This window comes from Erpetoichthys calabaricus, chromosome 11, assembly GCF_900747795.2.
Source record: "Erpetoichthys calabaricus chromosome 11, fErpCal1.3, whole genome shotgun sequence".
In the NCBI taxonomy this organism is placed as follows: Eukaryota; Metazoa; Chordata; class Cladistia; order Polypteriformes; family Polypteridae; genus Erpetoichthys; species Erpetoichthys calabaricus.
In genome coordinates this window covers 134,846,343-134,872,107 of record NC_041404.2, presented here as the reverse complement: position 1 = coordinate 134,872,107, position 25,765 = coordinate 134,846,343, and the positions used below count along the sequence as shown (strand labels likewise).

General features: G+C 56.3%; 4 protein-coding genes across 4 annotated transcripts in view; 3 read left to right on the top strand and 1 right to left on the bottom strand.

Annotated features, from left to right (window-relative positions):
- The window catches only part of xpo6 (exportin 6), a 34,543-nt gene extending 31,043 nt beyond the window's left edge, over nt 1-3,500 (top strand). Inside the window, exons 20-24 of the mRNA XM_028813954.2 lie at nt 88-259; nt 353-514; nt 2,578-2,676; nt 2,765-2,995; nt 3,395-3,500. Coding sequence (XP_028669787.1) covers nt 88-259; nt 353-514; nt 2,578-2,676; nt 2,765-2,995; nt 3,395-3,496 — 766 coding nt within the window. The 3' untranslated portion in view covers nt 3,497-3,500. The remainder of the gene's footprint in view (nt 1-87; nt 260-352; nt 515-2,577; nt 2,677-2,764; nt 2,996-3,394) is intronic.
- The window catches only part of mrps34 (mitochondrial ribosomal protein S34), a 149,371-nt gene that overhangs the window by 85,108 nt on the left and 38,498 nt on the right, over nt 1-25,765 (bottom strand). The gene's annotated exons all lie outside the window — the stretch shown is intronic.
- nme4 (NME/NM23 nucleoside diphosphate kinase 4) lies at nt 5,781-11,165 on the top strand. The gene is made up of 5 exons (XM_028813962.2): nt 5,781-6,051; nt 8,928-9,058; nt 9,417-9,518; nt 9,658-9,770; nt 9,884-11,165. The coding sequence occupies exons 1-5, from the start codon at nt 5,877-5,879 to the stop codon at nt 10,002-10,004; spliced, it is 642 nt and encodes a 213-aa protein (XP_028669795.1). The 5' UTR covers nt 5,781-5,876; the 3' UTR covers nt 10,005-11,165.
- decr2 (2,4-dienoyl CoA reductase 2, peroxisomal) lies at nt 13,173-20,527 on the top strand. Its single transcript, XM_051934034.1, is given in 11 exon segments — nt 13,173-13,413; nt 14,797-14,899; nt 15,425-15,495; nt 16,804-16,840; nt 17,691-17,845; nt 17,929-18,064; nt 18,726-18,820; nt 19,676-19,713; nt 19,715-19,781; nt 19,866-19,966; nt 19,969-20,527. Coding segments are annotated over 11 exon segments (1,089 nt in total). The 5' UTR covers nt 13,173-13,289; the 3' UTR covers nt 20,131-20,527.

The window sequence follows — 25,765 nt, the reverse complement described above, 5'->3', positions numbered from 1 at the left end:
ATCTAACATGGTGTGTGAGATTAGTGAGGGAGGGGGGTCTCTACTCACTCGGTCAAACTGACCGGCCGGCCTGCCTGCACTTTCCAGGGAGCAGCTTGCCGAGAGCATCCACCACGAGGGCAGCGCCGGATGTCGGGTGGTCGAAAAATTCCTGAAGATCCTGCAGGTTGTGGTACAGGAGCCCGGCCAGGCCTTCAAGCCCTTCCTTCCCAGCATCATCTCGCTGTGCATGGAGCAGGTGTACCCGATTGTGGCCGAGGTGAGAACCAGTGATGTGGACGGACGGAGGGAGGGAGGGTCCTGGGCCCGACTTCACCTTTGTCCGATTGTCTCCTCTTCTCTCGCCCCCCAGAGGCCATCGCCGGATGTGAAGGCCGAGCTCTTCGAGTTGCTCCATCAGGTGTTGCACCATAACTGGAGGTACTTCTTCAAGTCGTCGGTGCTGGCCAGCGTGCAGAGGGCCGCTTCGGAGGAGCCCATGGAGAATGAAGCGCAGTTTATTGCCATAATGCAGGTGAGGTGACGCTCACTTTGGGGGAAACGCTCATGGCATCGTGACTGGCAGATGACGGGTAAGGGGCTGCAGTTATTCGGGGTCCGTACGGTGACTGGCGCCATGTGGAGCAAAGAAACCCTAGAGAGAGGATCCCCCTGCATGTGCCAAGGCCAGTAGCGCTTGTCCTGCACTCACTCAGTCCACGTGCTTGAAGACCCCCGCTTGGTCATAAGGTCAGCACCCTGGCCAGCTCGAGTTCGGATGTCTTCCCAGAAGTTGCACCTTTTAGGTCCTTGGACAGTTGGGTCCACAATGGAAACCTCCTCTCCAGTTAAGGGTGCTGCCAGTTAAGTGAACTTGGCATTTCGTTCCGTTGGCACTGGAACTTGCATTTAAGAGAGTCTTTCCAACCTTCCGTTTTTCAGAGTCGCCCTCGCCAGTTCAGCCGCAGCAACTGCAGGGTCTTCCCATTCAGGCAAACCGTGAAGCTGCTCCCCCTCGGCTGCTGCCCGTGGGCCACTGACTCTCATTCTCAGACTGTGGGCACGGTTGGGTTGTTGTGCCCTCGATTTCAGATACACCGTAGCTTCTCCGAGCCGTTGCACTAATGTTGAGGCGATGGCGCAAAGGCTTTTTTGTTTGCCGTCACCTCAGGACCACCCTGAGTGCCACCCACATCTAAACGCACACCAGCTGAGAGAATGGAAATAAACACAAGCCCTCCGACTTCAGAAACAAACCCAGACAGCAGTCTGTTGGCATTACCTGTGTGCCAACCCCGCAAACACAGCAGGTCTCGTAAAGTGAATGTCCTGTGTGGTTACACCTGTGAGACACAAAGGGCCACCTGTCGGCGTCACTAGCCAACCACTCAAACTCAAAGGCCCTTCACGCAGCCCACGTGTGCCCAAGGCAACTGCTGAGTGGCACTGCAGGGTGACATGTGGCACACCAGAGACTTGTGCCTAGTGACACGGGCCACTACACACACAAAATCAAACTAAGATTTTCTTTGCCTGTGGGACAGGAGCGCGGCTCAGATATGCCAGTCATAGCATTTTAAAAAGAGCGACCCCGTGAAAGCTGCCAGCACAGCGCGCCCGTGCCTTGACGTTCTGAAATGTCCTGCAGGGCGCTTTGTCTTAAAGCAGGCTCTGCTGTCTGAGATGGAATTGGCAGCACTGATTATGACCCGAAGCCACCCTGGATGGGACATCCGTCTGCTGTCACTCGTGGTTTAATGTAGAGATGGTGACAGTCAGTTACTTTTATGTCCCTAGGAAGGAAATGAACGACTCGAGCACACTGTCCCAATATTGAAATGAAGTTGGCGCACTGCCCGCCTGTGTGACACGTGACGTCACTGCATAAGAGAGAATGACGCTGCCAAGCTCAAACAAATGGCCGTCACTTGGGTTGGGGTTTCGGGTTCTGATGGCTCACCTGAAGTGTTTTCCTGTCACGTGTCATTAAACGCACGACTTATTCATTCTGACCCTCGGGGTACAAAACTGTCTTTGGGGAGCCCCCTGAAGCTCCTCTCCTCCAGACTTGACACCTCTGCCTTCTGATTGGCTGGCACACGGGAGTTGGCACGTCTCCCAAATTAGATGACGCCCACCCTGTCGTCGGTAACGTCAGACACCGAGCCGCCAGTTCCAGCCGAGGATGACACTGTCTTAGTCTCCTGGCACCGTGCCAGCTCTTGTAGTCCAATCAGCACGGACCAGGGCTGAGACGCCCGCCGCCCACACCCCCTAACCCCTCGCCTGCTTGGCACCTGGCATAACTTGCCTTTAATCTGGATTGAGCCTGTTTGGCTTTGTGAAGTGGCGCAGTGTAAACGACGAGCCTGGAGTCTTCACGTTCAGGGTGGCACTCTGCTTGGCTGTGCCCAAGCCCCTGGTATTCCCGATTTTTGCATGGGATCATCTTGGGTGTGAATTGTCAATAATGAGAATAAACGGGCCCCCCAGACACTCAAGGTGGTCCATTTTGGGCTCTGCTGTACTTGGGCGTGTTGCTGGGCACCTGTACCCGTTTTGATTGATTCTTTCTTCACGTTGTGCTCCCCTTGGCAGGCTTTTGGGCAGTCGTTCCTCCAGCCAGACATCCACATATTCCGACAGAACTTGTCTTACTTGGAGTCCCTGAACGGCAAACAGAAGCTGTACCACAAGGTGAGAGGTCACCGCTGCCCGTTTTGTGATGTATTTTGGGGTGCCCGCGGGCTGGCGCTGATGGCTCCCCTTTTCTCTTGTCTTCCAGAAGCTCTTCCGCACCTCCATGCTCTTCCACTTCATCAACGTGCTGCTGCAGGTTTTGGTGCACAGGAGCCACGACTTGCTGCAGGACGAGATCGCGCTCGCCGTCTACAACATGGCGTCTGTCGACTTTGACGGCTTCTATTCTGCCTTCCTGCCCGAGTTCCTCAGCAGCTGCCATGGCGTGGACTCCAATCAGCGCACGGTGTTGGGGCGCAACTTCAAGATGGACCAGGTGAGCGGTGGCTCGGCCAGCGGCGGGTGATGTCACCCATTTACGTAATCGTGTTGGGGGGGGGGGGCGGCCGTTGTTGGGGGACCCCCTGTTTTGTAGTCTGAGCAGGTTTGAAGTTGAGGGGGCGAGGCTTGTGTAAGCATGTGACACTTGACAGCCAATGGGTGCTTGCCAGACCCCTAAAGCGTGAGCACAGGCACGCTATTGGCACTTTGGAAAGTCGTGTCAGCTGGCATCCCCCAGCCCTGCTGGCGTTACAGGTCCTCGTGGCGCTGCCCTCGGTTTGTGTAAGCGGATTGCTTCATGTGCTTGTGACGTGCCGAGGGTCTTGAACTGCTGCCCCCCCCCCCCCCCCCCCCCCCCCCCGATCCCGACTGACGCTGTGCCCTTTGTTTACAGGACCTGCCTTCCTTCACCCAGAGTGTGCACAGGCTGGTGAACGACCTGCGGTACTACAGACTTTGCAACAGCAGTTTGCCACCTGGGACGGTGAAACTCTAGCGACTGGCAGGGGGGGGCCGATCTCGAGACCGGCGTCTGAACTCCAGAGGCAGCGCGCCGCCCCGGGGTGCCCCCTCCGCCGGACCAGTGACCCGAGCCATTGAGGACCCCCGAAGCTTGGCCGACTTCCTGAATGTCCGTATGGAGCGCCTGCCACCTGGGCATCATTCCACTGTGCGGGCGGGCAGGCAGGTGGCCTTGCATTAGCACTTTTCCTGGTATACTTGTCGTGTGTGTGTGTGTGGTTTTAATTTACACATCGCCTTCAGTGGAGGAGGGAGACTGTGAACGGACGTGCGGACCATTCCAGTGGGGGGCCGAGGACCCTCCAAAGTGCTTACATTTTAGCGAGTTGTTTTATAAGAAAAAAAGAAAGAAAAAAAAAAAAAACCAAAGGACCCCTTTTTAATTGTTAATTTTATTCTCGTGCCGCTCGACTCTCCTGGTTTTTGACTTTTGTTCTTTTCAATTTTGTACAGAGTGTGCGCGTGTGTGTGTGTGCGTCTGCGCGTGGTTTGTTGTTTTTCTTTCCCCCTATTATGGACATTTTATTAAAATGATGAGATTGTTTTAAACTTCTGCAGCCTGGTGTCCCAATTTAACAGGTGCCCTCGCCGAGGCCTTCCTCCTGTGTCTGTGTGTGTGTTGGGGTGCTGCGTGACACGGGTGGCCTTGGCATTGTGGGCAGGTACCTGCTGGCCACCGCCTGGTCCCCTGCACTCCTATCTTGTGCAGCTGAGCCCGAGGACACGGCCCACTCGTCTGTGGCATGGCAGCTCAGGGGTTAACAATTGTGGTGACGACTGCCAGGCTGCGGGGACTCTAAAGCACCTTTGAGACGGGGTGCCCCTCTGCCATGTGCTCATCCTTCCTAGTGCTGTGCCCACACAGACGGATGGTGAAGAGGAGATTCTACAGTCGCATTCCACAAACTGAATTTCTGGGTCGGGCACCAAGGTGCCCAAATTGTCCGAGCTGACCTTTTCACCTTTGTCAACCAGTCGTGTAAAATGATAGAAGCTGGCATGGCAGGACAGACTGCCCGTGTTCACTTGGCTCTTTATCTTCATGATCTGCAGTGTGTGCCTGCCTGGCATGTCCTCCGTTGAGTGCCACCTTCACCTCCACTTCCTGTTCCCACCACTAGTCTGATAAATCAAAGTCATGCTCAAGCATGTGATAGGCTGGGGGCGGGGTCACATGACCCTTTTAGTTGTCTTGTGGGCTCCAACCAACCAATGGCTGCTCAGAGCCTATGGGACCAGATAGTGGACACTCAGTCACTGGGCCCGATGACTCCGTGTCACCATTAATGCCAATGGATTCTGGCAAGTGTCCCTGTCCAGCCATCAATCTCATCACAAAGCCCACAGCATTTTCATTTTATTTTGTTTATCGCCCTTCTTACACACCACAGGACCCTCGAGGGCTATGCCACCCGTTTGTGTCTCACAGGACTGGTGCCACCTTGCCCCTAGTGGTTTTGTGAACGGCCTCAGACTTGTTTGTAGTAAACGTCACATCACAAATATTGTTGTGTAACCAGGAAGTCTGGGAAGTGACACTTCTTGAGTCTTCGATGTGGAACAAAACAAATGGCACATGACCAGTAACGGTGGGCAGAAGAAATTAAAGCGGGCACAAATGGCTCCACCTCTGCCATGATGAGCTGCTGTTTATTTACAGAGAGCTGGCGCCTGGCATGTGCCAACTCCCACCTACAAATGATAACTTGGAAAGCATCCCAACAGTGGCAGGCTGTACATGGAGGGACAAATAGCATAGATGGTGCCACTTAACTACCAACGCTGGAGACTGGCACATGTAATGTAATGGAAGCAGCTCGTAAGCGCAAACGTGTTTATGTCAACGAGCGTAATAAAGACTACGAGGAACCCCCGCTGTAGCCCCTTACTTTAATAAATCACAGCTGGAACAAACCCCGGACGGGACGGCCACTTGCGGCGCTGTTAGTACGCGCGCGCCCCCCTCCGAGGCGTAATAAGACACGCGCGCGCTTGTGGAGCCCCAGGCACACCAATAGAAGACACGGGCACGCGCCGGAAAGAGCGTACGAGAGAGAGCGAGAAAGCGCGGGGGTCCACAGGCGCCGACAGCCGAGGAGTAACCTGTCCCCAACCCCCCCAAAACCCAACCACCACCACAACGGACTGCACGGACTCCCCTCGGGATGCCCCCCGGCCACGCCAGCTGAACGTGAGGGGCGGGGCCAAAGCCTGGCTTTAAATGAAAAGCGGAGAGGAAGCGCAGCAGTCGAGAGGCACGCTGTGCGGGCGCGCGGAGGCTCCTTTTAGTGACTTTATTATTTATTTGCCTTTTTAACCGTTTGCTCCTTTTTAAGCGAGGTCGCCCAGTCGACATGGTGGTGCTGCCGCTTCATCGGTGCCTGGTGTTTCGCAGCCTGCTGCACAGTCCCCGGGGTGTGAGCGGATCGCACGCCGCCAAGGAGAGTCCAGCCGTGGCATGGGCTGCAGAGAGAGGCCGCCAGCCTGTCCGCGGGTGCCTCCGCCTGGACTCGTACAGCACCAAGTCGGGTGAGTCGCCTCGCCGCCGGCCGTCAGCCGCTTTTTGTTTTTTTCGGGGGGGATTCCGGAGCTTTCGGTGGCTCGGCGCACTTTCAAAAAGTTTCAAGTCCTGGAGAGGCGACGACGGCGGCTGCGCTCGAGTGCAACGTGCGCGGGCTGGTCGTCACTTCCGGTGGAGAGCCCGCCTTCGGAGCCGCGCGTGGACGCGCACGCCGCTGTTTGTTTTTGCCGGTAATTCGTGGGGGTCGCGTGCCGGGACCTGACAGCCGTTTGAGTTGGCGGAAGAAGATGTCACGGACTGACTGGGACTCGGCGACGAGAAGAGCCAGCCTGTCAGAAGCGGCTGCCCACCTAAAATGATCACCCCTGGCATTGGCCATTTCCGGAGGTTTGTCCGCTTTCAGCGCCTCTGGTTCGTGCAGGACAGGCGGCGGAGAGCCGGGAGCCGAGCCGCGGAGGGGCGGCCGACTGCTGGAACGGATGGTGAGGAGCGTCCTGCTGGCCCTCCCTGGACCTTTGGGTGGCTGCCTCGAGGTTCACTCTCGTTTGAAGTGACGGCTGGCATCAGCCCCTCGGGATGGCGCCCCCCTAGGACTCCTCACTTCCGTTTCTCTTTTTGGCTCCCCCGCCCTTGAAGGTGTCTTGCCGCTGCCATGCGGGCCTGGGGCTGTGCCAGGGCCTTCTATTTCGGTGACATTCCTGGAGTGGCTGCCTGACAGCTGACGGGTCCCCTTGTCAAGGTCACTCGTGTTTGTCTGCTCGTTTATCGGCCCCTGCTGCCCTGTGCTGTTTGCCCGATTTGGCTGGCAGAAGCCCGCCTGCCCCGATGAACTCTGTGGGTGACCCCAAAGCTGTTTGTGCGCTTCAGGGGCAGTGACTGGCACAGTCCGCCGAGCTCGGCCCTTAATGGGGGGGGGGGGCATCACCCCTAACACTGAAGAGCCTCGTTGGTGGGCCGCTGAGGTTCACGTCAGTAAGCTGCTCGTGTGGCCCCGTAGTGACGTAGCGGTGTCCCTGTGGGTCACAGTTTGGTCCTCTGTCACCATCGCTAAACTTGGGAAGACCACCATCTTGTCAAAGTGCGCCCTGGGTGTAGAGCTAGAAGCCCCCTGTTGTTGGTATGGCGGGCACTCCAGTAACAGAACCCTTTCATTTAACCCTCTGTTTGACTGAACAAATGAATAAAACACAGGAGTGTGACGGGGGGCACCGTGGTGGCCTTCAGAGTCCTGCTGGCCGATGATGAAGATGAGCTCTCTCTTTTATTTATTTGAACCGTTGAATGACATCAGAGCCCCTCATCGAGCTCATTCTGCCAGGCTGAGCTTCAGTCCAAGGGGGGCCGAGGTGACCATGTGGGAGCAGCAGCCCACCCTGTGGAGTCTGCCGATGGCGTCGTCTGTCCTGCTGCCCATGTCTTGACACCTTTTGAGCTTGGCAAGCCAGCGGGAGGCCTCTGGTGGGTGACCGTGGTGGTCTCTGTTTGTGTTGTATTGGCCCCCGCTAGCCGACCTGATGGGTTACGTCCACTTGGCTCAACGACCAACTTGGCACACTGTCGTATCTAATGAGTGAGACGTACCCTGGTGTTTGATGGGCACAGGAAAGCGTGAAGTGATGTTGGGCAGCCCTTATTGTCACGGGTGCCTTTGTGGTATCTAAGTTGGGCACGTGGGTCAAACTAACAGGCAAAGTTGGCACATTCCCATATCTAGTGAGTGGAATTCGATGTTTAGTGGGCACTGCAGAGGGTTAGATGGCATGGGGCTCTGTGAAATGCCTTTGTTAAGCTGCAGTCCGACTGATGTGACAGCGGGCTCAGCTTGACTGGCACATTTGTCACATTGCCATCTTTAATGACTTGGGTTCACGTTGATGTTTATGTTGCAGTTGAGATTTTCCTGGCCCAATGTGAGTTTGCATGTGCCAAGTGTGCCAGCCAGTTTGACCCACAGTGACAGACTTCACTGTGAGCCTCCATTACATTGTGAATGGCAGCGGACCACCCTGATTTTAATGACCCTGTGACAAGGTGGGTGCCGTTTTAAACTTTCAGTTGAGCTTTTCTTGTCCCAACATGGTCACATGGGTCATACTGACTGGCAAAGCTGGCACACAGTAATCTGATGAGTGAGATGTAGGATATCTAATTGGCACACGCTAAAGGAGAAGAACTTTGTGCTTCAGGGGTCTGCGCCACCTTCCCTGTCCCTGTCCCTCTGCTCAGGATAAAGTGGCATGAAAATCTAGAAAAGGATGAATTGTGACCAAAAAGAAATGACATGAAATGAGAAGAATGGGCCCCCTTTGTGCCCGCCCACCCGCTTAGTCCTCAACAGGGTCACGGGGGTCTGCACACTTTAGGACCCCCAGAGTACCCCATCTTTGGACTGTGACAGGAAGCCCCCCACTAGGGTCGTCACGTTCTCCACACTCGGGGGGGGGGGGGCGCCGTCACGAGGGGGTCTGCTTCAGAACTTTACAAGCCCCCCGATCTTTACGCCTGTGTTGTGTTCATTCATATCCTCCGGAGTGCTGGTGTCCTAATGGTGCCAACGGCTGGGGGTCTTCTGCAACATCAAGACACTCGGACCCCCGCCGTTCCTTCCGTGCTCTCCCTCTGTTACCGTCGGAGCCCCCCGAATGTGAAGCCCCCATGCACTCCAGCTGTGTGGCGACAAGTTGCCTGTTTGTCGGTCCTCGTGATTCTTGAAGGTGCCAGTCCAGTCAGTGAATGGTCAAGACCCCCCCCCCCCAATATCGGACCACAGAGTTTGACCATCGACTGCCCCCCGCTGGGCTGAGGTGTGGGCCCGTTTCTGACTTTAGGGGTCTGCCCCGTGGTTGGCGGTGGGCTGACCTGGCTGTGCCCCCTTGTGTTTCAGGCATCGCCGGGGTGGCAGAGCGGACTCTGATTGCGGTGAAGCCTGACGGCGTTCAGAAGAAGCTCATCGGGCAGATCATCCAGCGCTTCGAGCAGAGGGGCTTCAAACTGGTGGCCATGAAGTTCCTCAAGGTGAGTCGCCGTGTGGGGAGAATAAAGTGTGCCAGCATTGTGGCGCTCCCCCTAGTGCCCCCCAGCCCACCCTTTTTGTTGCTCTCTCTCGAGATGCCTACCAGAGTGGAGACTGGCGGTGACGACCTGGTGGTCTCAGTGAGTGGCTGTCAAGGGGGCTGTTTCAGCGGTCTAGATGGCACTTGTGTGGGTGTGCCAGCCGGGCTCTCCTAGCTTGTTGGCAGCACTCTGGGGCTTCACGTTTAGCAAGACACTCTGTCATCGCCTGGGCCAGTTTGCCATGTGGCTGTGGGTGGGTGGGTGTGCTGGTGCCCCTGGAGATGCCCGACCCCTTTCTTTCTTTATTTGTCTCCTCCAGGCCCCCGAGGACCTCCTGGCGCGTCACTACCACGACCTCCACAAGAAGCCCTTCTACCCAAACCTTCTGCGCTACATGAGCTCCGGGCCCGTTGTGGCGATGGTGCGTAGTCGAGACCCCCTCGTATGGTGGTCCTCTGTAAAGCGCCTTGTTGAAGGGGGGGGACCTGGCACAGACGCCTTGTTCCCCCCCCCCCCCCCATTATCTGACGCAGTGCCCTTGTGATTTCTCTCCTGCCCAGGTGTGGGAAGGCCACAACGTCGTCCGCACCTCCCGCCTGATGGTCGGGGACACCAATCCGGCTGAAGCTCTTCCAGGGACGGTCCGGGGGGACTTCAGCGTGCACATCAGCAGGTGGGATTGTGCTTCCACCCTGGTGGTCTCGACAAGAAGACAGTGGTTGGCCATGCATGGCAGGATGGCACCAGGCTCTTTATTACTTTCTGTCTCTCTCTCTCTCCCCCCAGGAATGTGGTTCATGCCAGCGACTCGGTGGATGGTGCCCAGCGGGAGATCCAGCTCTGGTTTGACCGGCGAGAGCTGGTGGACTGGGAGTGCTGCGACCACAGCAACACCTACCAGGTGTGAGGAGCCCGGTGGCACAGGGAGTGGCTGGCATAGGACCAGAGACAATGGCTACCTCCACGGGTGTGCCACTCCCTCAAGTAGCGGGCAGCCTTCCTCCTTCACGTGACCTAAACTCACCAAAGACCACCTGCCAAAACAATGAAACTGCACAAGTGGGCCACGTCTGCCGCTAAGGCATGCCAAAGCCGTGCCCGGTGGGCCCCATTTCTGTCTGCAGGACGTGGCGTCGCTGCCACTTGATGACGGGCCAGTGGACGAGTCCCTCTGTGATTTTAGACAATAAATGAATTGTTTGACGAAGTGCCCCCCTTTAGATGAGGAGAGTCCTAAATGCCATCTTTCAGTGCTGGTAAGGTGCCCAGTCTAGTGCCACCTCTTCAGAGCTCCTGGCCCGGGGCATCGAGACACTTCGTCTTTTAACTACCTCTCCGTATCGTTTTATAGTGCCTTTCTCAGTGGGTACCCTCGTGGCGGGGGGGCCGTGCGATCAGGCGTGACCAGCAGTGTCTTCAGGACTGGCATGCAACATCTGCTTCATGAAAGCCTTGCCTTGGTGCCCATTGACTGCCCTGCTTTAAACCTCTGCCATTCCACACCTGGCACTTGAGAGGGCATCTTGGTAAGATGTGAACTTGTCCGTACCAGCAGCAGCTCTTATCAAGAGGAGCTTCAACGGGCAGTGGGCACTTGAGGGGGATATGAAAGGACATGTGGGCTGCCAGTGAAAGTGGTTCAAAGTAATGGTGCCCTTTTGTGGGGCGGGCAGGGTGGTCCCGGTGTGTCCTGTCGTCCATCTTGTAGACGAAGCAGCTCTTCATTGTGTTTCGCCAGCCACCTGATGCTTTCATTCTTCCACTGGACAAGCTGGTAGTGGGCAGGCTGTTGGCACTCTGCCCAGTCTCGACAGGTGGGGTCTTCTGGTACACCTGACTACGTGGGACCCCTTTGTGTCATCCCGTCTTTGCCCCTCTGGGCACTTGGCCTGAAGCTGCCCGCTGGTCTGGTCAGTGGTTCAAATCGACTCGTCCAATCACATTCAGCTGCCACGTGTCTGAGGCCTTCGTGGGCACCAAAGGACCACCGCAGTGCCCGGTCATCTCTTACCTGATGGTTTTGTACATTGAGCCCAAAAAATAAAAGTCATGTGACTCCCTGACACAATGGCTGCCTTTTGTCTGTCACCGGGGGGGGGGGTCTGAACACCCGCGCTCTTCATGCCCCCTCCAGCTGCAGGACCCCCTTACACATGAAGAGGCTGCTTGGGGGGGTGTCGCCCTGAGCATCATCTTGGCACAGACTGCCCAACTGTTAGACCATCGATGCCAACTTTACCAATGTGAGCACTCTGAGTGCTGTGTGAGGTCAGTGTGGCGCTCCTGTGAGATTGGCCAAGGCGGGCAGTACCCCTGTTCTGTCAAGGATAACTTGCTGGTGGCAAATAAAGAGCATGATGGTGCCAGGCTGAGGGCCCAACAGCTGACCTCGTGCTGCCCAAGTCCCCAGCATAAACGCTCATTTCAAGTCTTTGAATGCGTGCCATCGCTCAGATGGGCATTTGATGTTCTCCGCCTTTCCTGCAGCCACTTCCTGCTCCATTTTGAGAGGATGAAGGTGGTGGCATTGTGGATCTAAACAAAGAGCGGGCAGCCTCCTGCGGGCCTCGCTTTTCTCTGCATCTGCCCACTGCTCTCAATAAGAAGAGCTTCATCTTGGCTGCTTCTCTCTGGAGACTTGAACGTTACCCGAGGTGCCTGCTGGGCCCTGAACATTAGAGGTATGCCAGGGTCACCTGCCACCCTTGTGGCGCAAGCCTTCACCAATAGCTCGACATTTTATAAAAGTCCAATCCTCTGAGGGCAGTTTGGTGAAGGTGGGCACAGGTGTGACAGACCTTCATCAGTCTCTGCATGCCAGTCACTTGGCTGCCATCAAGTCTGTGGCTCACCAGTCTTTTTGTCAAATTATGACTATCTGCTGTGGCCTTGACTGGTGCCATTTGTGAGGGGCATGACACAAGTTGAAAGAAGAGGTGGGCAGGAAAACCTGGCCATAAGTTGACCGCTGGCTTGACCCCAGGCCCCTTGTCTCTGACCGATTTCATGACCAATCTTGCCACCTCTTGGTTGTGCCCCTTGGCACAGGGTGGTTTTATGTGCCTCTTTGTGGGCACAGTGGAGGTGCTGCTCAGGGAGGGGCAGACTGGCAGGCCAGGGGTCCTCCTAGTCCGAGGTTTCAGGGCACAATCTGCATGCCCCCTGGAGTGGCTAATCAACAGACATGGATGGGCACTTGGGTGGGATTTGTGGCACAACACTGGGCATCAAGAGCAAACAATTCTAATAAAAAGAACCTCAAGGTCTTTCTCACATAATCAATGTAATGATTCGAGTCCCTCAAATTATGCCACCTTCCTCGCAATGCCATCACTCCATGGCCCTGTGGTGCCCTCCTGCAGAAGCTGCCAGTCCACTCTGCCACAACAACCTGTCAGCACAAACTGGAAGTTCAGCAGCAGCGGCCCTGTGGTCTACATGGTGATCTCCAACTTCGCCAGTTTCAGCGTTCAGGTGGACACTTTTGTCGAAAAGCCAAGGGTGGCAAGATTGGGATGCCATTGTGAGCAAATCTTCTCATCTCCTTCCTCCAGGGGGCGCTGTCTGGGTGCACTTTTAGCCAGCCTCATACCTCTGGGGTCGTCACTGCCTGTGGCCATTCAGCAGCTCAACAAGCAGCAGCCGTAGGGGAAAATAGGAAAACTTCAATGTACGTTTTTTGTGTATATTATTGTACAGTATGTTTTTATTCTATTGTCTTACATTGTACTTTGTGTCAACATCTGTGCATTTTATGTTTTTCGTTTGGCTACGGTATGCATTTGAATTTCTCTTTGGGGATTAATAAAGTATATGGAATCTAGCGATACTGAGCCTCTCATACCTGGGCAAGATGGCGGGCGGCGGGCTCAATGACATCATGTAGGCGATCTTGCGCAGTAACGCGCGACGCCGCCTACAATTCCCATGAGCGCTCTGGCCATTGCGCCAATCCAATCCAATGCAATCGCGCGCACAGTTCCCGGGAGGAGGCGAAGGCAGCGGCCGAGGAGTCAAAGTCTGAGCACGACGGAGAGGTAAGGGCCGAGTCTGTTTGAGCGCAACGTGTTTGAAGTGCGGGGGCCGCGGCGAGCGCTCGAGAAGTGCTGCGAGTTTTTACGGCGCGTTCGTCCATTTGGCTCAGTCCTTTAAGTTGACCAAGGCGGCCCTTCAGCAGCCCGTCGTGTCGGCGATGGCCCGACTTGGCGACCGTGCAGTGCTTCAGGGTGCAATTGACGGACTTTGGCGGAATTCCTTCACAGTCCTGCTGGGCACAGAACGGTTTCGCCTGGCAAGACGACCCGAGCGACCACAACGTACAGAAATCGCAACTTGTGCCGCTTTGAGACCCTGCGGTCCCCTTGGCAGTCTGAGAAAGGCGGCGCCCCCTCCCGGCTGTGACTGGTGCCCTCCAGTGCGCTCTTTCTAAGTCCGTCAATATCTGTGCCCTGATCCGAGGTGCCAGTCCAGGTGGTCAGTGGCTGTGGGGCCCCCTGGTGTCACTGTTTGAATTTCTGGGCCCCTCCATCGCTCCGATTGTCAGCAGAGCCGCTCGTATTAAAAGGTTCACCGGTGCTGCCATCCTGTCGTCGCTTTGCCCGTCACCGTCCAGCATGGATTGTGCTGTCGACGTGCACAGAGCAGCAAGACACCGTCATTAATCGGTCGGGACGTAAGGGGCTTCTTCCTGCTGTGCTCCCTCTGGTCAATCACCTTTGTGCCCCCCCGAGAGGGGCTTGGCTGGCACGTCGGTGTGCCGTTTCTTGTTGCTTTGTGACACCATTGTGACAGCAGGCTGTTTTCGGTGCTGTTGTACGTTTGTAGTGGGCTCACCTATTTTTTGTCACTCTTTGCTGACCCAGCGCTGCACACTTTACAGATGGGGCGCATAGGGTGGCACTGGGCACACATAGAGAGACTCGCGCCATGAACTGGCAGACTGTCGCTGCGGCAGGTACAGCCGGTTGTGTCCATTGTGCGTTTGTCCAAAGGTGACAATGACGAACATGACGTTTCTCGGCTCGTTGACGGTTGGGGTCGTTGCGTTGAAGCTGAGCTGCGGGTCGTGGATTGGCAGCAGCCTCTTGTCATCATGCCGGTGGCACTTGGCCCTAGACGATGCCCTGCAGCAGATGGTCACTGGTTAGGTTTTTGTCCCCGCGTGTGCTCAGCGTGGCGTTTGCATGGCCTCCCCATGTCCCTGTGGTGGATTGCGTCCCCTGGGATGGACTGGTGCCCGGTCCAGGTGGTGGTGTTGCCTGCTGCCCGATGAAGGCTTAAATGGGCTGCAGCTGCCCCGGGTACCCAGACTAACCACTCTGACCGGAGGTACCAGCTGAAGGTGGCAGTGTCTTTGCAGCATATGGTGACTGGAGTGCCCGTGGTGGGCTTTCTACCCTTCACTAAATAAAGTACGGGTCTGGAGAGGGCCACCCTTTAATTGTGAAAGAAGAACGAGGGCCGTGTGCCCCTGAATGCACTGGTGAAGCTCCGGACCCCCAATGATTTGTCACCGTGGCTTCATCTGCCGAGGATGTCGGGCTGTGGTCATTCATGCAAACTAAGCTGGCAAGGCACCTGGCACCACCTGTCCGCACTTTGACACAAGAATCAGAGCCCAAAGCAAATGTCCCATATGCGCAAGAGTGACACGGCTTTGGGGTCCCGGGCCTCGACTGACTGTCTCTGTCCCCCTGCAGCTGCCATGGCACACCTGAGCCCATTCCCAGAGTCCCCGGAAGACGTGGAGACGGATGACTGCCTGCCCAGCTACTCGTACCTCTACAGCTCAGACCTGCTCAGGTGAGTGGCCTTCTGACTTGGGGGGGGGGGGGGGTCTGTGACCTCAGGGACAGGTCATTACTCCTGAGTGGTGAGCTCCTTGGTGAGATGCCCCGTGTGCCCGCTGCCCAGGGTTGTGTCCATACAATGTGCCCACCGCAGGCCCTCTCAAGATCATGAATGACAAAGCCAACAGGGGGGGGGGGGGGGGGCGCTTCCACCCAGCACATTACCTGGTGAAGGGGGGGATTAGGGGGGCCAGAAGTCTCAGGCCAAGGTGGGCATCTTAACTGGGCCATCAGGAAAGCCCCATAACACCTAAATGCCAGTGCGTGGCAGATGTAATGGACCCTGTGCTGCCTGGCCACGTCCCTGGCATGCAGTGCCAACTTCATTTTTTTTAATATATATATTTCCTTGTGTTGGTTTTCTGACTCAGTTGTAGTGCCCCCGTCTCCTGCGAACCCCCCTTGCCCATTTTGGTCATTCCTAGCGGGTCTTCTGCTGCCCACCCTGTAGGTTGATGAGTTTTGTGTCTTCTTGCAGGGGTCAGGTGGCCTTCATCACCGGAGGAGGGTCTGGCATCGGCTTCCGGATTGCGGAGATCTTCATGCGGTGAGTGGCACCTCTGACTGCGCTGAACACTGGGTGCCACCCCTGGTGCCCGCTCACATCCTGGCATTGTCGGCTTTAGAGCTGATGAGGGAGTGTGTGAGGTGTGTGCTCGTCGGTGAGAGGTCCAGGGGCAGCGGGGGGCTACGAAAGGCACCTCTATGGGTCTTTTATGTTTTTATTGGTGGAAAAGTTCATACTGGAAACGCGGAAATGGTTAGCCCTGATTTACAAGGGCACTACCCAGATAAACTGGCATTGAGGGACCACACGGAGCAGCGGGGGCTGGCAGTCTCCGGAGAGAGACCACTGGCCTTCAACTCTGTCATCGTCATCTACCCAGAGTGACGCACTCCAACAAGCTTGCTGGCGCAGAGGATGCCAATACACACGGCAGGAAACCGTTGAGCTTTAACTGAATGCCAGGCATAATGTGAGCTCAGCTCTGGCGTACCCGGGCAGACACGAGGTCGTTGTTCTTAGGCCAGCGCAGGACGCCACTATGTTGTCCTCCCCTATGGCAGGGCGCATTTTAGGTGGCACTGCACGGCCACGGCTCAGTGTGCCATTACAACTTCCTAAGCCTTTCAATCTCGCCTGCCACCGGTTGGTGGCCACACGCTACTTTACACCAAGGCTCGAAGACTATTGGTGACATTAAGTGACGTCGTGCTCTTCTGTCCGCCTGAACAGATTGTAAGTGGATTATGAGTTCTGGTTGGCATTCTAGAAGGTGGCACTTGTGCCTAGCGGTGCCAGCGTATCCCAGAATTCCGTGCTCTGCTCACATCCTCTTCTGCTCCCTTCTGTTTGTTTAGCCAGTGGTTCTAATGGATGACCCACCTAGCGGACCCCTGTCCTCAAACTTGGCCCCTGGCTGTCCCTGGCAGCGTGATGTCAATGCCTGCCTGTCACCCACAGGTGACATGTGAAAGTCACAGCGTCTGCTCACTCAAAAGGAGAAGGAAACTCCCGACTAGGCAGGGCTTATATAGCGCCTTTCTACAGCGGGCCCTGTCCGAGAGAAGCCCCTTAGTTATGCGTGCCAGCTGGAGCCTCAGGGTGGGGTTTGAAGCAGCAGCTCTGACTGAATTGATGGGTGGGCTTTGATGAGTGGCACAAGAAACACCCAGCTGGCCTTACTGTTGTTGGCTTCACTTTATCTACCGGTGGGGGGGGTGGGGGTTGTTGTTTTTTTTTGTTTATTTGCCCGCTGGCCCCCTGGCGTCAAGTTTCCTGTCCAGAATCCTTTGGGCTCCCCGGTGGTCCCAGCAGGCAGCTGACGCTCGTTTTGATTTGCTGTCTTTCAGACACGGGCTGTGACACGGCGATCGCCAGCAGGAACACGGAGGCGGCTGTCACAGGTGCGTGTGCAGGTGAACCGGACCCCCCGGAATGCAGTTAGACCGCCGAGCTGCCCAGTTTCAGGCCTTGAGCCCTCTGTAGGTGGTCTCTGCCCCGCTCTCCCTCCCTCTGTCTGCCTGCCTGCCTGTCTAGGATGCCACCGACTGCTACTGCTGTCACTTCACTGACCCCCGTCTGTCTTGGTGGCTGCAGCCCACCTTTGACCGTAGGGACCCCCCACCCACCCAGGCCGCGTGCTAATGGCATTCAACAGGGCAGCAACGCTAATGGTGGACACATGAAATGTAAGCCAGGGGTGTGTGCCTACTGGGCCCTGGGGGGGCCGTCAAGCCTGGCACAGCTGATTGTTTCACTGTAAATGTTGTCAATGGCAAACCTAAGGACCCCTGAGAAATGATGAGGGGGGCCAAACAGCTGAGCCCTGGGGTGATGCCCACAGGGGTGGTCTGCTAGTTTGACCGGTGTATTGAATTAAAGAAGGAAGGAGTACAGGAACAGAAAGGCCAAGTTGCTGGTGCCCAGACTCTGGGCGGGTGCCCGCTGCTGGCCTTCCACGCCCTCCTGACGTCTCGCCATCCTTGCCACAAAAAAATCCAAACGCCGTTGACTGAGAATGACGATGACGACGAGGCGCACAGGAAATGGCAAACAAAGAGGTGGTCTGTTAGACTGGCAGGGGGGCTAAAGGGGAGTCTGCGTGACCAGGGCCAGCACCTTGACCTGGACGTGGCGTTGGGTGGCTGCAGAAGGGGCGGATCTCCTGGCAGGACCCCAAGCGCATGGCACCGGGGGGGGGGGATTTAATCTTTGCCCCCCATTTAACGCTTGCGTGTCTCGTGTTGTTCCAGGCTGCCACGAAGCTGCGTGCTGCCACAGGACGCCGCTGCCTGCCACTCCAGCTGGACGTGCGCCAGCCCCAGACGATCGAGACCGCCGTGGACGAGGCGCTCGGGGAGTTTGGGCGCATCGACATCCTTGTCAACAGTTAATGTCCCCGACATCTCGAGCTCGGTGCCCACTTGGGGGTGTTACCGTCAAGTGAAGGGTGGTCTTTTCTTCGTCGTTCCACAGAGCCGCAGGAAACTTCTTGTGCCCCGCGAGCGAATTGTCCTTCAACGCCTTCCGCACCGTCATGGAGATCGACACGATGGGCACCTTTAACACCAGCAAGGTGGTCTTTGAGAAGTACCTGAAGGTGAGTGGCGTCACGTAGGCTGGCCAGTGTATGGGCATTTGGCTGGCACACTGACTTGGCAGAGAAGAGCAGCTTTGAGCTCGAGTCGGGGTGGCACGGGGGGGCACTCGGTGTCTGGGAGCTCACGGCTGTTTGTGACCTGCTCCTGGTGGGTCTCTTCCTTAGCTGTGTTCCTGTGGCATTCCCGTGGATTTTGCCCGTTTTTTCCTTCCCTGGCAGCGGATGGGAATGTGTGCTGTAGAGCTTTGCATTTTGTTTTGTGGACTGGGATGCCAGGGTGTAATGCAAACGAGCGACCATAGAAAGCCTGGCATCTCCTGAGCCTTTAGGTTTGACCCTCATGGCCTGGCATCGTTTACCCTGCAGCAGGAGGGTGCAGAGAGCCAAGTGCCACCTCACTTCCTGTGAGCCTCGTCAGGATAAGTGGCATGGTGAGGAGCACTCGGTGCCCACCATGGGCATTCGCACGGACGTCTGCCCTGAGGACGTCTCCAGATCGACGACATTAACTTGGCTTTGCGTCCTTGTGTGCGTTTGGGGGTGAAAGTTGTGAAGGACGTCCAAGGCCTCCTTCCGGTGGTGTCACGCTGACTTGTGCCCAGGCTGTGCCCAACTTCACAGGCTCGCCCCCCACCTGCCACCTTCAGAAGCTGACTTTTTGTTTCTCTCCTACAGGACCCACGGCGGAGCGGTCGTCAACCATCACTGCCACTCTGAGCTACAGGGTCAGGCACTGCAGGTGCATGCGGGCGCTGCCAAGGCCGCAGTAGGTAAAGTACAGCTGATCCGAACCCGGGCCACACTTCATCTGCTCTCGTCTAAGTTGGGCACACGGGCACAGATTAGAAGGAAGTGCAAAAATGCCTGTGAAGCAAAATGAACAGCTGCTTTAGCCCATGTGGCCCTCGTTCGTGTGACCGTCGTGTGACCGTGTCGTGCCACCTGAGTTACTAAAGTCCAATTCCTTTGAGGGTGCCTGTTACTTGACTGAAGGGACAAAGTGCAGTAATAAAATGTCACAGCGCGACTAAACAGTTGACTGCCAGCCACACACACCAGGACCACCTGTGGGGTCAAATCGAGGGACTGGACAGTGCGTGTCAAGGCGCCATATAGAGCAGCAGAGTGGCAAAGGGACAAAATAACAACAAGCAGATTAGAGAGAGAAAAAGGGGGCTGACCACGTGAACGTCGTCCACCGAGGCCCCACCCAGATAGCGGGCATCCTGGGGGTGGCTGTTGATATGGCTGGTGGGTCCTCAGAAGAGGGGCAGCAGGATCCTGGGTAAGCGGACCAATTGATGTCCGTGTCAGTGGCAGACGAGGGGCGGGAAAGTCACTGGCAGGTGACACAAGCCCCCATTGTACTTTGGCCGGCCATGTGGACCTACGTCTTACACCAGGTGACGCTCATGGCCCGCGGGCATCATGTGGGCAGGTCAAAGTGTCTTGAGGTCTCCACCACATTTGATATCCTGAAGATGTCTGGGAGTGCGTGGCATGGAGTCACCTGTCAGCCTACGCGGCCAGGCTGGGCATGGGTGCAGGTGGTCCTTCCACGTGTGTGCCCCGCTCATCCCACCCTTCCATGTTTGTTATCTGACATTCTTTCTCGTTTCTGACAGATGCAATGACGAGACACCTGGCAGTCGAGTGGGGACCAAACAGATGTGCGTGTCAACAGCCTTGCCCCTGGCATCGTGTCTGGCACAGAGGGATACCGCCGCCTGGGTAGGTCCCCACAGCACCGTCCCACCCCACTGCCAGCCACCCTCACTTCTCATGCCACCCCCTCCTCTTCTTCCTCTTGTTTAGGTGGCTCGTCGGCTGAGGCGGGTGGACTCGTCCACACCATCCCAATGAGGAGGACTGGCACCAAGACGGACGTGGCACACGGTGTGCTTTACCTGGGCCAGTTCGGGCTGCTGCTTATGTGACTGGGGCCTGTCTGGTAGTGGATGGCGGCAGCTGGCTCACCTCGGGCAACAGCGTCTCGGCAATGCTGGTATTGCGCCCCCCAGATCCGCCAACCTCTGAGCCTGGTGCTGGCGGCAGTGGAGCCCACCTGGTCATCAGTTAGTACTGCTGGCACAGCTCATCACTTTGATGTTTTCCTACACTGTCCCTGCTGGAGTGAGGTGGCACACATACAGTACCAAGATGTGCCTCTCGAAGTCTGCCTGATGCCCAAAGGGGTGCCGCAGTGTTCATGCAGTGGCCTCCCTGATTGCAGGTGGTGCCCTCTATTGGCACAGAAATGGAGTCTGTGGCACTGTAAGGATGACATGGCTAAGTCTGACCTCCTGTCCTCAGATTGTGTGGGTGACCCAACTTGATTGGCGAAGAAGCCTGTCAGGCCTTAGCTGTGGCTAGCCGCGCTATGCCAGCCGGTAGGGTGACCTGGTGCCAATTCCTTATGTTGCTTTGCCCCCCCCCCCCTGTTCAATTTTTAATCTTCATAAAGTTTTACTTTTGTTTGTGGTCTGAGTATTTCATTACAGAAAGTGCTCTCGAGTGGCGAATGCCGTCACAGTAGGCATTATGTACCCTGATGTTTGGTGGCGTCATCATAACGGTTAGCCTGCCTCAGTCATAAAAACAAGACAAGTGGGCACCGTGATGGGGCCCCAACTGGCCAAGCAGAGCTTCCCAGGCAGGTGGGTATGGGTGTGCCAGGATGAGGTCTGCACTGGCCACTACAAGCCAGTCGTGGGTATGGCACCTTGGGGTCCAGGGCTGCGTCTCATGTCCCCAGCTATTGTCATATGCCAAGGCTGCGTCTCGCCCGTTTGTGACGTTACTGGACCAGATATCCAGCTTGGGTGCCATTGGAGGAAGGCGATGATGGTGGTGGGGCCACCTGGCATTACCAGTCTGCCTACTCACTTGAACTGGTCACAGCCCAGTATGATGTGCTCAGACTGAGAAGCAGAGGCGATTGTGCCCTAACTGTGGGTTCAGCTGGCGCAGGGTCTCAGTTCTGAGGTTGGCACACCACTCTCATGGCCGCTGTGTTGTTGTCATCTCACTGGAAGATGGTGGTCCATCTTCTGGGATATAAGGCTTCTGCTCAGGGTCCCTGGGCTGGCACTCTGAGTGGGTGAAAACCTTGAAGGTGACCCACAGTGGCTGCATGGCGACGGTGACCACCGCTGGACACACAGGGATGGTGCTGTGGTGATGCTCACATGGGGGGCGGGCAGCACAGAGAGGGCCTTTACAGGGTACCACGGGCAGTGTCTGGAGGTGGGTGACTGGTGCCTCTCTTGTACCAACAGCAACTGCAGACGCCATTCAGCCCATTGCTTCATTTCCTAGGAGTGCCCCATCCCAGAATATGAAGGAAGACCCCCATCTGTCCGTCCATCCATCCTAATGGACATTGTGGATCTTGCAGGCTTTTCTGCAGCTCAGTGGTCCTTCTGCGCTGTTGGCATAGCGATGGAGACCACTAAACTGCTCAAGCGTGCCCAGGATATCATTTTTTTCCACGTCTTGACAGTCCTGGTAGGAATGACTCCATTGGCAGATGCTCAGCTGGGCACACCTGGCAGACAGGAGGTGGAGGAGCAGCTCCCCCGCTCAACACGTGTGTCCCCATTGGTCAATAAACCTTGATGGTGACATTCTGTCACCCAGCAGGTGCGAATTGGCCAGTGGACTGGCAGGGCTGCCATGACTGACTGGCATCTTTAGAGCTGATGCTTCTCTGTCTGAGCTGGTGCCTGCTGTCTCATTGATGCCACCCTGGTGCCTGGTCCCATCTGCTTCTTGCCCACATGGCACAGCAGTATTGACCAGTGCAGGGTGAGCCATGAGAGGCTTCTAGATGGATGGTGGTGCAGCTGGCACAAGGTTGGCAATGCACACTCCCTTTCACATCTCAGTTGCCTCTCACTTGACCTGTGGAAATGGACCTTGCAGCCACCCCCGTGCTTTACTGCTGCTTATGCCATCTGGGGGGCACTTAGGGGTACGTCTGCCCTGCAGAACAGGATAGCCCATTGATTCCAACGTTGTCTGACTGATGGTGGCAGCCCCCCAGTCCTCCTGTCAGACCTTTGGTGACTTGTGCAGTGGATGTGGTCTTTCCAACGGACCCCTTGGTGGGGAGTGCAGGCTCAACACGCTGGCCGACTTCTCACTTCACAAAACACGTCCTGCCCACTCAACCTAAAGGGTCCAGCTGAATCCTAGCAACATGGCCGATAATGTCACCGTGGGGCTGTGGCCAGGTGACAGTGCCTGGAGAAGACAAACCTGTAGGGGTCCAAGGTGGGCACACCAGACACTTCAGGCAAAGAGCTGCTGGACGTCGAATGAGACGACGAGACCCCAGCCGGAGTGGAGGTGGGCAGTGCCCATCCAATTAAAACTCAGCAATAATGTCTGAGCTCAAGGTGGCACTTAAGTGCCCACCCCTGGATGCCACTGTCTCCCAGTGTCTGTACATTTAATCCGGGCAGGACGCCAGCGCAGAGCGTCAGTAAGGGGACATCTCTGAGACAGTTGGGGGGCTGCGGGGCCCCCACGTAAGAGCGCGACGGGAGAAGCCGGACGGGAGCGCATGAAAGCCGCCGCGAGCAGCGCCCCCTATCGACAGCCACCCACGGGAACCAAGGAGCGGCACGCGGAGCTCGCGCTGCCGGCCCCGGGCCGAAGACATGGACGCCGTCCGCCGCCGCTTTGCGCAGGTACCCCTCCGGTCCGCTCGTCTTTACTGCCCGCCTTCCTCTCCGCGTTGCTTTTTGCCGTCGCACGTTTGAGTTGGCGGAGCGCGGAAGGCGCCGAGTGCTCTCAGTAAGGCGCAATATCAGGCCGGCGCGCGTGCACGGAGACCCCGGGGGACCCCGACGGGCCGGCCGCGCTGAGTGATGGACGCGGGCTGCTCCTGCTCCGGGGGGGAGTGGGGGGCGTGCAGCGGGCCGCCCGCTTCCTTACTCGTTCAGGTCGGCCGAGCCTGGTAGGCCGGCAGAGGCGGACATCGGACGGTCTGTGGTGACCTGGCCAGCAGGGGTCGCTCGGGCGGGACGGGGTCTTCAACTTCAGCCCCGTGGAAGGAGGCGAATCGTTCATTCTGCTTGTCCCCTTTGACAGGACACGCTGGGTGTGCTTGACCAGCTGGGGGCTTCATGATGAAGTGGGCCCACCTGCTACTTGTTCTTCTTCACTAGGCTGGTACTTTAATGGCTCCTTACGGAGTTGAGTGGTCCATCGCAGGTCTTTGGGTGTTACAAAACAAATCTTTATGTTGAGCAGGCTGGAGGGTGACAAGTGAAGACCACCCAAAGTGTGCCCCGTGCTCGTGTGCAGTGAGGGTCGCTGTGTCACAGACCTGTTGCCATCTTTCTGTGGATCTCACCAAACTAAAGGGTCTTTCTGGTGGGTGGCACTGCAGTTTTTTCCTAATGTGCCCATCTGTATGGTGACTTTCACGTCCTGGCATGACACACACTCCGGTTTTATTTACGCAGGTCTGCAGAAGAAAATGTGAGATCTGCCATCTCGGTGGCATCAACTGACCGACAGACACACAAAGTCTGAAATTCAATGCCACCTGCTAGTGGTCACATGATGTGCTCTGCTGTGGTCCCGAGTAGGACTTCTGCATGCGTGCTGGTGCCCCCTCACTGGACTCGTCCTGATGCCCAGTTGGTTATGCGAGTTTTTTGGGTTTGCCCCTAATTTTGACCCTCTGGTCCCCCAAGAACCCTCATTTTTGGTGCAGGAAATGATGAGGAATAAACCAATGGGGGTCTTCAGCAAAAACGAGCACGAGGACTTGAAGTTGTGCGTCAAGCGACCCGAGGGGCTCACCCACCGAACATGGCAGGCGTGCGGAGTGACGTTTTGTGCTGTTTGATCAGGGAGTCTTCATTGGTGGTCCTCGGCCCCTAAGAGTCATTCCTAGGAGTTTCAAACCGCAGCACGACGGATGACATTTTCAGCCATTCAAGGTCCACAATCATGAAGGCACTCGGCAGACATGTCAGGGTTGGCTTCAGGGGTAGAAGGACATCGGACTTGTGAAACATTCCATGTCTGGGCCTTCTCAATTGTAACAGAAAAGTGTCCTTTGTCACCCTCCGATGGGGGTCCGCAGACACAAATCAAAAATAACATCCAGCTCCTAATCACGGACCCCGAATGGTCAAAACGACAGCCCACATGCTTAGGTTTGACATTTTGAACCTTCTGGGAGTGGCTATTGGGGGGCTCGGACCACCAGTACAGTGATGATTATCTGCTGGTGCTCAGCAAACTCCAAACAGCATAAAACGACACTCCATGGGTTTTGTGGCCCCCATTAGGGTCTTTGATCATAAAGGTGTTGTGTCCTGCTCACAATATGGGGGGCCTGAAAAAGAAGAGGGTCTAGAAGACTGAAAATAGGGGGACCCCAAAGAGCTCAAGGTCGCACATAACTGGACATCAAGTCGAGGCCAATGTTATGTCATAAGGGGGGTTTCTCATACCAGTGAGCCAGGAAGCACTCAGAAGTCGTTCTTAGGACCACCAAGACCCCGTGACCAGGCTGATTTCATTCTCTTGGCCAGTCACCAGCACAGCTCAAGAAGGCCCCATTGGCGTCGAGGTGACAGGACTGACCCCCCCCAGGGGTCCCTAAAGTGCAAGTGAACAGCACTGGCCACAAACCTGGTGGTCCGGTGAACTGCAGAGGAGGCCAAAATCAGAAAACGTCCACAAACTTCATTAAGCACTTCTGACAGACTGGCACCAGAAAACACAAGGATAGATGTCCTCAGGGGTCGGCCCCTAACCCTAACCCTCATGCCAGGAATGGCACCAGGTGCCTTTTGTTCTGGGCATCTTGCATGGGCACAAGTCCGACTGGGCAGGCTTGGCGTACAGCCGCGCTTGATTGTGTAGCACTGTACACAGGGCCCACTCTTCAGAGGAGACCTGCAGGGCACAATGTCACCAAAACGTCTAGCTTGGACCCCCAAACAAGTTTCACTTTCAATTCTCAGAGGTGACGTTTTGCATTTTCTGGATTTGAACAGCGCTGGCACGGCCAAAGCCCCCTCTGAGAGCTCATCCACAAGTGTGTGATGCCACCCTGGCTGGCCCGGTGCCCTCCTTCTGGAGAGCATAAATCCTGGAATGTGCCTCTTGTGGGGCTCCATATCCCAATATTCTTCTGTTGAAAATGTGCCCCCCCCCGCCCCCACATTTGGATCTCTGAGCTGTCGTGGTGCCACACTCTTGTGAAGGTGCCCTCCAAGAACTGGCTTGGTGTGAGCAAAGCTTGGCAGTTACTGGGCTATGCAGTTTATTCATTCATTCAGGGGCAGTCTGTGTGCCAGGGGTAAACGACCCAAGCAGACATTTGAACAGTCGGTGACAGGTGGGCATTCAATGGGATATTGCCTTGGCATGAGTCGAGGGAAGGTGGACTAAAGTGACTTCACTCGCCCAGTGGACGTGGCATGTGGTGCAGATGGGTTTGGTGCTAGGAGGGCTTTACTGCCCTATTCACCTGCTCTGAGGATGGCTGAGTCCCCTCCAAATGTCACACCAGAAGGGGTCTCAAGTTCAGTTGCCCTGTGCCAGTTGGCTTTTCACCCTCGTCCCTTCAGACCCTCTCCTTTGGTCTTTTTGGGCCACCTGTTGTTTTCCCCCAGGGTCGACTGCATGCCTCTGCTTTAAAAATGCCTTGGGGTTCAGCTTGGCACAGACTGGTGACTTGGGCG